The following is an 11,977-nucleotide window of genomic DNA, read 5'->3' as shown; positions in this document are numbered from 1 at the left end:
CGATAAAATTGAATAACTGGTGAATCCCCTAATAACGATAAAATTGAATAACTGGTGAATCCCCTAATAACGATAAAATTGAATAACTGGTGAATCCCCTAATAACGATAAAATTGAATAACTGGTGAATCCCCTAATAACGATAAAATTGAATAACTGGTGAATCCCCTAATAACAATAAAATTGAATAACTGGTGAATCCCCTAATAATGATTAAGATAGAAAGTTATTCTTTCTCTTTACAGTTATGTTTTTATTGATTCCAAAGTTAACAGACACAAAAATAACAGAAATACTCCGTTTTGCTGACCTGAAATCTCAACAAACACAACAAACACATTTTTCACATTTCACATAATTCATGTATCACTTGCTAAAAATAAAAATTCGAACCTTGAAAGTTTGACAAAGAATGACATAGCATTTGCATACCAAAATGATAATCCTTAAAAACTTGAAGACATTTATTATAAAAAAAATAACCAGAATCAAGAATCTGATTTTTAACATCTTTTTAAGAATAAATTTTTAAAGAAATTTTTGATTTTAAGGTTCAGCTGTTGAGAAACAATAATGGTTGTTTGACTTACCATCAAAGAAAGGTTGCCTGTGGGTTTCCAGCTAGGCAACACTACGTGAAATATATTGCGCACCCGTTGAAACTTTCCAGCTGAAGTCACAGCAACATCACCAATACAGATCCCGTCTTTGTAAGTTGTATTGCATTCACGCTGGATTCTATTTCCACCCATTTTCAAAATTGTTTTTGAAACAAATCCGATATCTAGATCCAGTCTCTGATTAGTTGTGTTAACTAGAACATCCACCTTGAAAATAAAGATCTTATCTATTTAACAATCTGTGAAGCAGGAAACACAGCAGTTTTAGAACATCTTTATTTCACAAGTTAGATGACATTGTCTTTATGAATTATTCAAATTATCTTGTACCCATTATTCATTTACGATGACACTGTACCTGTGTTTGAGTTTATGTTCGCTGTGATCTTACTTCTGCACTATTCACACTGAAAGTATTGTGCTAAAATATGATCGTGCTTATTATAATTTCTTCATTGATATGCTAATTTATGAAAATGAGATAATGTGCTAAATTTTGATTGTGTAAAATTAAGTATGTTTATAGAAATTGATTTTTTAACTTCAACAAAAAAAAAACTAAATTTTATGATTCATTACATTCAAATGTTGTTGTCTTTTTAATTTTCACATTCAAAACATAAAAAAGATTACTTTTCTGTTTCGCTGTGGTGGAAGTAAAATTTATTTTCAATGTGTCAATTTATGAATTTATAAATTTATGTCACCAGCTATGTATGAATGAACAGAGACCTAAATAAGGCCACTTTCTAGGTCTCCGATTTACCAAATACATCACAGCAACCTAAGTGCATTTAATAAAAAAATGACAGCAATGCAATGGAGAAGTAAAATATTTCTATTAAAAACCTTTGCAAGTTTCATTAAAGCCAATCAGTAAAGGCAGAATGCTAACAACAGTGATGACAAACAGTATCTATACTGCAGTAAAACATCCAAATAGCTTATAGACAAATTCTGAATCAAATCAGAAGATGGGTTCATATCATATATGGACTTATTATAAGACATGTACTTATGATAGGATATTATCAGGCATGGCCTATCAACAGACATGGACTTATTACCAGACAAGTACTTATTACCAGACATGGACTTATTACCAGACATGGACTAATTATGAGACATGGGCTTATTACCAGACATGGACTTATTACCAGACATTGACTAATTATGAGACATGGGCTTATTACCAGACATGGGCTTATAACCAGACATGGGCTTATTACCAGTATGGACTTATTACCAGACATGGACTTATTACCAGACATGGACTTATTACCAGACATTGACTTATTACCAGTATGGACTTACTACCAGACATGGACTTATTACCAGCATGGACTTATTACCAGACATTGACTTATTATCAGACATGTACTTATTACCAGACATGGACTTATTACCAGACATGGACTTATTATCAGAACTGGTCTTATTACCAGACATGGACTTATTACCAGACATGGACTTATTACCAGACATGGACTTATTACCAGACATTGACTTATTACCAGACATGGACTTATTACCAGACATGGGCTTATTACCAAACATGTACTTATTACCAGACATGGACTTATTACCAGACATGGGCTAATTACCAGACATTGACTTATTACCAGACATGGGCTTATTACCAGACATGGGCTAATTACCAGTATGGGCTTAGTACCAGACATGGGCTTAGTACCAGACATGGGCTAATAACCAGACATTGACTTATTATCAGACATGTACTTATTACCAGACATGTACTTATTACCAGACATTGACTAATTATGAAACATGGGCTTATTACCAGACAAGTACTTATTACCAGACATGGACTTATTACCAGACATGGACTAATTATGAGACATGGGCTTATTACCAGACATGGACTAATTATGAGACATGGGCTTATTACCAGACATTGACTTATTACCAAACATATAATTATTACCAGACATGTACTTATTACCAGACATTGACTTATTACCAGACATTGACTAATTATGAGACATGGGCTTATTACCAGACATGGACTTATTACCAGACATTGACTTATTACCAGACATGGACTTATTACCAGACATGGACTTATTACCAGACATGTACTTATTACCAGACATGTACTTATTACCAGACATGGGCTAATTACCAGTATGGGCTTATTACCAGCATGGACTTATAACCAGACATTGACTTATTACCAGATATGTACTTATTACCAGATATGGACTTATTAACAGACATTGACTTATTATCTGTCATTGACTCATAACTAAATATGACGATACTGAAATTGTATTTTTTTCCATATAAACAGTGACTTTGCTATTTGTGTGATTGTATTTACAGAGCTAGAAATAAAAATATCAAAATTGACTGGGTATCATTGAATAATGCTTTTATTTACCTTTTGGTCAGTCAAAGATCCTTTCACTATCTCCATTTGGATTGGCGAATGCTTTTTGTCTTTTTCTTGATCTCCAAAACAAAGAAATTTCAGTCTTAAGAAAACAAAGAAATTTCAGTCTTAAGAATAACAGAAAGCAGAATCACCAACATAAAAATGATCAATGTAAACAAGAAGAACATCCAATAAAAGATCTTGTGAGCCCAGAGATTTCATCCGAAGACCACAAACCGGCTACAAAAGTCAGTAAACATGCAAATGATCGGGCATGTGATTTTCCAAGATACCTACAAAACAAGGCATTGCACACAATACAAATACCCTCACACCTCAAATTTGTATGACATGGTAAGAGTAAATGGAAACCCACACATATTCATAAACATGACCTCTTGTAAGAATCCATGTTTGTATCTTTTGTAGTATAAATGTAGGTTACAGCTACTATAAATAAGTAAAATTGTGCGTGTCTTGGATGGAAAATGGTGCCCGATTTGATGACAAGAATGTTTCTGGTTCAGATATGGTTTGATAAACTACCAAAATGATGGGTGGGTAATTTGATATGCTGATGATAAGCGTATCTTTTTAATGACAATGCATTTAGTAATCTTTTATTATCACAATTGAAGTCTCCCATTAAGATGATGGGATCAGAAGGCAAATAATACAGCTGTTTTATTTTTTATTTGATTGTAAATAATGTCAGAAAACATCGTGAGCGGTGACATTCGTATTTCGGCAAATTTCTACTTGTATTGTAGTAAAGTTGACCTAGTTTTTCACTATCAAAGATCAAAACTTCAACATGTACAATTGAGCCTTTTAGACTAATTCTTACATATTGATGAAAGTGAAACACATTTATTATTGATTGAACAATTACTTGGTCACAATATTTTCCAAATAACCAGTGAGTATAATTCAAATGTCACATATCAGATGCAATTTTCTTTTCTTCAAAACTTTATGAAAAAGTGGTTGAATGACTGAAAAAACAATACTTCAGATTTTTGGGTAGTCATTCAGTACAGTTCATAACATAAAATGTGCATGTCAAGATTCTGACAAAAAATTGTGTGTTACTTTTAACAATATGTAAGAATTATTCTAAAATAATGAAATAGGAGTTCAACAGAGTTTTGTGTGTAACATTATGATTACAATCATGAATTACCGTAAACAAGATTTATTGATCAAACAAGTGTTTAGCGATTACAATCATGAATTACTGTAAACAAGATTTATTGATCAAACAAATGTTTAGCGATTACAATCATGAATTACCGTAAACAAGATTTATTTATCAAACAAATGTTTAGCGATTACAATCATGAATTACCGTAAACAAGATTTATTGATCAAACAAATGTTTACCGATTACAATCATGAATTACCGTAAACGAGATTTATTGATCAAACAAGTGTTTAGCGATTACAATCATGAATTACCGTAAACAAGATTTATTGATCAAACAAATGTTTAATGATTACAATCATGATTACAATCAATTACCGTAAACAAGATTTATTGATCAAACAAGTGTTTAGCGATTACAATCATGAATTACCGTAAACAAGATTTATTGATCAAACAAGTGTTTAGCGATTACAATCATGAATTATTGTAAACAAGATTTATTGATCAAACAAATGTTTACCGATTACAATCATGAATTATTGTAAACAAGATTTATTGATCAAACAAATGTTTACCGATTACAATCATGAATTACCGTAAACAAGATTTATTGATCAAACAAGTGTTTAGCGATTACAATCATGAATTACCGTAAACAAGATTTATTGATCAAACTTATGTTTACCGATTACAATCATGAATTACCGTAAACAAGATTTATTGATCAAACTTATGTTTACCGATTACAATCATGAATTACCGTAAACGAGATTTATTGATCAAACAAGTGTTTACAGAAAACTGGAAGTAACTAACAAAATATTCAAAGGTAACATACCTTATCATGAAATTGACTTTGGATGTATTTAACCTTCAAGGCAGCTATTTGAATAAAACCAAAGTGAGCAAGGCCACACATTATCCCTCCTAAATGGTTTTGTTGGTTGGTTTACTGGTTTAATGTCTGCTTTCACTATGTTTATTATGAACAAAATCTGTTTGTAAGATCATGACATGTGTGCACAATGTTCACAGATGCGTTGACTAACAAACATACCTATTCACACATGTATATTTCATACATACAAGGAAACACAGACAAAGTGATAAATACATACCCCACCTTTACCCAAGATGGAGATATGGGAATAAAATAATGTTTTCATTTTCTATTAGTTTAGAAGATATTCCTAATTTTCTTTAATTCTGGGAAAAAAAACAAAAATATTGAGTAAAGGGGGAAGCATTTTTTTGACTGTAAAACTGGGTACACATATCACTAACCTGTTAATGTTAAGTGGACACAAATCCAGTTACCTAATTAGGTATGCATATACAACAGAACACATTAGATATCTTAAATAACTTGATTTGGTCCCTGAAAAATTGATAACTTGGCTTGGCACATAATGCATATGTTTAATAAAAATACATTGCACCAGTAATTGTGTGGAAAGCACTCATGTTCATAAATTAATGAATAAACTTGTCAAAATTTCACAATTTAAAATCTGATACACCGCATTTTCATACCTTAGATGCTTTTTTCCAATATAAAATTTGTCCTGATGACGGTCGCATAGCGGCCGAAACATGTAGACAGCTTTACAAAAAGTCTTCGTGTTGTTGGGATTCCTTTTTGTTTTATCAAATTTTAAATCTAGTAAAAGTTATTTCTGTATCTGTAGAGATATATTGACAGATATAGAAAAATTGTAAATAAATAAAAAACTCACCTTTTATCAGTTTTGAAAAATCTAAATTCCAATGCCTTTCAGGTGGAAGAACTTGACTAAAAATAACCCTGGTAACACCAAGGTCCTTTTCATTACAGTACAGGTATATTTCTTTCAAATGTTTCAGGGTGCCAACAGATTTCAACAAACATTCTGCTACAGCTTGAATACAGTTTGCTACAGGTATGACATCAGACAATTCAAATGGAATAGCTAAGCTGAAAAGTTCTTTTGAATCAGCAAGTTCCAATGTTTCTTTAACTCTGGCGGCAACAACAGATTTTGATACGGACATTTGGCTTCCTTTTTCCTTTTGTGAAGGGAACACAGTGTAGATGATGCTTTGACAGTCAAGGTTGCCAGTCTCGTCGCTGAAGTATGTCCAAGGGTCAGATTTTCCTGTACTGCTGGATTGGCCATGACTGCTATTGTGTTGAATGTCATTTTTTAAAGAGTTTCCTCCTTTTAGGAATAAAAGCAGAAAAAAATTAAAAAAAAAAAAAAATTATTCCTGCAAGACAAATCGCTTCAACACCAGGAGGTATTATGGAATTATAGATATGTAAATGCATACCTACAAAGGCAATTCATATCTTAACAAGAAATGCCTTATTTCAATCTGAACACATTTTACCATGAATGAAAGTTGGACAAGTCTTTGAAAGCAAGCTAATAGGCAACAAAGGAATGTGCAATTCTTCAAATCCTACTGAAACAGTGTCACATCATATTTGTATCCGCCAGATCCTATTTCAGAGCTTAACATGAAAGAAAATTTCGGAACAAAAGTATATATTTTATATTTTTGAGTCGGTTTCATTTACAAATTATAAATTTAGTACAGATTCTAAACCTCTATAAACATGTTAGATGGTCAGTATGATTTGGTTTGCATTATATATAAAAAGTACACAAAAGAAAAATGTATCAGTGAAAATGATGAATACTTCCCGAAAATGACTTTATTGGACAAATAAATTAAAGGGCAATAATTCTGTAATTTGGTTGCAGGCAATCAATTCATACTGCTCATTCTCATAGTATGATCAATGTATACACCAAGTTTCAATAATTCCTAAATATTGCAAAAGAGAGTTATGGTTCTTGTACACTGCACTTCTCCTATTCGAGATCTACCTACTTATTAAATTTCATGTGGATATCTCTTTAAAGTTTTTGTGATATGCTCCAGACAAAATTATAACAGATGGAGGGACATACAGATGGACAAAGTGGTGACTATATACTCTCCCTTCTGAAAGCCTAAAAAATTAATGCCATAAATTTACCTAACTCCAAATTAAGGTTTTGGATGAAGGGAAACTTACAATCGTATCGTGGACCTGAATTATCCCTTGGGCTTTCCCTTGGGCTGCAAGGACTCTTACTCTTTCCTCAAACTCATTGGATTGAACAATTTCTGTATATCATATACCGGGTACTTACCATGTGCCATGATTGCCTGTCCAGCACCGATTGGCCTCATATTACCATCGACAGGACATACCACAGCATACATGGTGTGATTTGTCTCTGCTATGCTTCCTTGAACCAGCATCAGGTAATTGGAATTGTTCAGAACCCAGGTATTTGATGGACAGGGTTTTCTGGGTATCTTTGCCTTTTCCATTGATAAGTTACAGTGGTTAAGCATCTGAAATTGTTGCTTTTGTCGTTCATCTGAAAGTAATTCAGGAAGGAAGTTCATACTTTGACTTTTGCTTGTGATATCAGAAATACGGCTTTCTAGAGCAGATTTTATAGCACGTACGTCTTTCTCATGTCCTAATAACTTAAGCTGTCTTTTGTCTTCAGATGAAATTAGACGCACACCATACATTTCTTGTGCTTGTTTAAAAAAACTGGACTGATTCTCCAGGAGAAATGCACAGATTCCATCAGACAATTCCAGAGAGACTGACATTTCAGTGTTGATCTTTTTATCAGAAGCTTTAAACACTTGAATAATTTCCTCCATGGCATCTGTTGTTGCAACTAATGGAAACTCATCACTTGCCGACAGCATTTTAGCCTTCCCTTGGTATTTTTCCAGCACCTCTTTGCAGGCATCTTCGTTTAACAGCTCTTGTACACGTTGGAAATCTGCACTTAAAGACCTAACAGATACCATTCCACCAATGCTATGTGCTGCAGCAGAAGCTTCTTGTACTGTTAGTGCATATACATATACAGTAAGTTCTGTTCCAAGCTTCCAAACACATCTATGTTCGTTCCTTTTCAGCTTGTTTGAAACATAGTCTTTAGCTTTCTGGTTTTTAAGAAGACCTCCACAATCTTTCTGTAGAGAACATGCTGCCTTATCTTTCTCTATCCTGTGAAGGACCCCCTTGATGTCTTCCTGAATATGTTTGATGTCCTCTTCCAATGCCTCTATCACAATATATCCATTTTCAGTTGTGTAATGTCTTTCTGGTACTTTACTACAAACATCAGCCAACCTCAAATCAATCCACAAACACAATTCAAAATCTGTAACTGCCAACCGTTCCTTTTTTTTGTTTGAAGCTTGAGGTGGTATTTCCATCTGCACAGCTGCATGTTGCATCTGACTTCCACAGGCACTGGATTGTATCCACTTTGTAATATCTTTACTTACATCTGAAGTCGCTAAAACATTGACTCCTTCTGTTGTTTCTTCTATGATAAGCCTTTCAAATTGTTTCTGACTCAGGCCTAACAATCTTGATGACATCTCCATAAAACGTGTAAACTGACTTGCTGAAAAAGCAAATACTTTAATGTTTTCCTTTATTTTGCAATGAGCCACCTTCAAATCAGATGCTTGTTGATATACAAGCTGTAGTTTGCCCTCCCTTGAAACACCCAATGCACACGATATGTTGTCTTCCTCCAACAAACTGTTGATATATGATTTTGTCACAGGTTTCAAAAGAAGTTTAGTCGGAGATGGTGGCATGTCAAATCTTTCTGTTTTCAATCCACGGAGAAATTCTACCACCTTATTTCTACATTTTTCAATCTCATTTGCTCTTCCTCTACATTTCACTTTTTTGTTGCAATCCTGCAGATGAATGTCAACTTTTGGAAAATCTTGATTCAACTTATCAAAAATGTGGAAAGATCTCAGGACATCTCCATGTAATTCTGACTGTAAATCAATTATACTTTCTACTATTGATAGTTCATAATTTTTCATGTCAGCTTTAGCATCTTTGAATATTTCATCCACAGATTTTTTAAATCCCACAATGTATAAACAGTCCATGGCCTTATCATAAAAAACATCAACTTCACCATCTGTGTTCTGTATAGCTGGCATGAGAGAGGACAGAAACCTCTGGAGGGAATCATTGATATCATCAGAGAATAACTCCAATTTCCTCGCCTTCAGGACATTTCGCTGATCTGAAATCCATTGATGCACAGCTTGTTCACATTCCCTAACCTTATCAGTTGAAATAGAAATACAAGGCAACCCTTTATAGTGTCCAAATTCCCAGCCATGAGCATCTAGATACCCTTTACGGTGTTTGAACAAGTACTGTCCATAGTATACCTCATCTCTAAGAACAAAGATGTAAAGTTCATCATTCCTTGGTTTCCTGATACATACTCTGCCAGTGGTCCAAACGCTATCAACATGATAGGTCTGGGGTGAATCTGAAAAAACAACAACCATATATTTAATGATGAAAAAGACAGACTAAAATCAATATTATAAAACCAGAACACCATTATATAGTCAATACCATATATAGAACTGTCACTGATCCAAGAGAGCTGTGATTTATTCTGAATGCTGGCTCGTAATGGAATATGTTTGCTTATTGTTGAAGGAAACCAGAGAGTGCAAAAGAAACCTAGATGTTTGGCAGAAGACTCTATGTGTTTTTCAAGTTGGATAATCAAACTGTGATCACCTAAATGAATGGAGAATGTGACACTGTGCCACCTGATCATCAGAAAAATGATTAAAAGTAAATAAATGGCAATTACTGTGTAAATCACCTGGATTTCATGAATGCTTTTTTTCACAGACTTACCTCTTCAGATATATTTGCATATATATTATTTCGCAAACACTCATCTAGAAATTACTTAAAATTTTTGCGAATGATGAGCTATAAGAGACACAGACTCTTTGAGGCTCTGATATTGGTAACGAGTCAAAATGGATGCCAACAAGAATTATTTTTGTACAAATATTTGTAAGGGATACAAATCCAAGATTAACTCTCCTATTGTATTAATGTGAAAATCAATCTCACAAGAAACATTGGTAAGTGATTTACAGAAGTCTAACAGTTTAGCATGACAACTAATCTTTGTATGTTTTGACACTCGAGGTGTTTCTTGTGTGGAAGTTACATAATGGAGTATAACATACATCCTGGACAAAGTGCGGCAAGGTGAATGAAGTGTGTAATCAGATGCATTTCAAATGATAATGAGACATAGAAAGTAACATTAACCCAAATATAATTTGTACAGCCAGGAGCCACAAGTATAATCATGCTTTCAAATATTCCAGCATAATCTAGCTCTGACCCAAACCAAATACCCTGGTAAGCCAAGTTCAGTTGAAAGATACTGAAATGTTAACTCTTGTTCAGGGACAAGGGTGATTTTGGAGGATATGGACAATATTGTTTTTCTCTCATGCATGATTTCTTGAACATATCTGACCTCTGTGACATTATGTGAAACTTGAGGCCATGCGTTCATTTGATTACCATCCATCATCTGAACTGAACATGGGCTGAAAGTAGTATCAACATAATGCCATAATATATGGTACCAATTTCCCCCACAGATTTGATATATAGGGGATGGAAATTGACTAATTTTAACATGTTGAAATAAATTCTGGTGTTTACATACATACCTTTTTTTCTTGGTTGGGAATTTGTGGATACAGGCGGAATCCATTTATCTTCCACACCAGTGCTCTCACCACCTTCTGCCATAACTATTTAAGCTAATTTGACCAAAAAAATTTCTGTAATTTCTCTTCACATCATAAACAGTTTTGTTGGAGAAAACCTAGTTGCTGAAGCAAAAAAACAAGAAACAAAATCAATAAAATTTCAGAAGAAGGTCAAGATCAAGAGGTAATTTTTTATGCAATTCCACATCACCTGGGCTTAATTGCATTTTACATTTTTCAGAAAGCTGATCTTAAATGAACCATCACTGGTGCCTAGATTTTCATTTTAACAAAATCTCCCTGTACTTTTTAGCCTTTCTTCTCCATACTAAGAAGTACCTGGTGACACATTTGTAGGATAAAGTATGAAAAACAAAACTAAATGACCGTAAATAAACTAGTTGCTTTTACTTTCACACACGGTTTTTATCACGTTTCAACACCTAATGTACAGAGCACACAAAACGTCAACAGCACAATAATTGTGTGATTAATCATTCGCTGTAGCATGCAACTTTTTCTTAATTTCTTGCAGCACTAACCAGTTAACCAAAATAAAGCGGTGTTTATTTTCTTGATACTTTCAACCCTGAATGTCATTGTTACATGTAAATTTCACTCTATCCAGTCATTTCCTGGATTATATCAGTTTCCTAGTAACCTAATGATAACCTTATACAACGCTCACTGTGTCTTCTCGCCAGGAAATACAGCAGTTACAACAATATATTTCATACCAACAATTTAACACTGTACGGAAATTCTACTTTCGGTTTGAAAATGTAACGTTTGGGTGAAATTTGTCAATGTGCAGTTTTTTTTTCAAATTTATGTATCTTCCATCAAGTGTAAAATGCCTTGATAAATGAAAACAACAGGTGTTGTAATCATTACAATAAGATGTCTCACCGAGAGTCTTTTTCTACATCAACAGGCGCATTTCTTTACTCTAATATGGACGTCGCATTTCAGCAGAAACGAAAGTAGAAATACCAACTATATATCTTCGTCCAATCAAATTGCAGATAACATACAATTCGGTGACGTATTTGTTCAATCTTGTCTGTAAGTAATAATGTTGTTAAAACTCTTTTCGTAGTACTTATTTGTGACTTTTTATTGCAGCATGGCCACCTAGGATGTCGTTTTGCTTCATATTGCCAGACATAA

At 33.6% G+C, this 11,977-nt stretch overlaps 1 protein-coding gene across 1 annotated transcript in view; it reads right to left on the bottom strand.

The window, feature by feature from the left end:
- LOC132559570 (uncharacterized) overlaps positions 1–10,847 on the bottom strand; it is a 29,767-nt gene extending 18,920 nt beyond the window's left edge. The window contains exons 1-5 of the mRNA XM_060224201.1: positions 10,766–10,847; positions 7,345–9,540; positions 5,899–6,360; positions 3,022–3,092; positions 591–827 (exon numbers count right to left, since the gene is read on the bottom strand). Of these exons, the coding sequence (XP_060080184.1) occupies positions 591–827; positions 3,022–3,092; positions 5,899–6,360; positions 7,345–9,540; positions 10,766–10,847 (3,048 nt within the window). The remainder of the gene's footprint in view (positions 1–590; positions 828–3,021; positions 3,093–5,898; positions 6,361–7,344; positions 9,541–10,765) is intronic.
- Between the last annotated feature and the right edge of the window lie 1,130 nt (positions 10,848–11,977).

The sequence above is a fragment of the Ylistrum balloti genome, unplaced genomic scaffold (assembly GCF_031769215.1).
Source record: "Ylistrum balloti isolate Yb309-2 unplaced genomic scaffold, AGI_CSIRO_Ybal_v1 Utg370936, whole genome shotgun sequence".
Taxonomy (NCBI): Eukaryota; Metazoa; Mollusca; class Bivalvia; order Pectinida; family Pectinidae; genus Ylistrum; species Ylistrum balloti.
The sequence above is the reverse complement of the archived record's forward strand: the minus strand, read 5'-3'. Positions and strand labels throughout refer to the sequence as shown.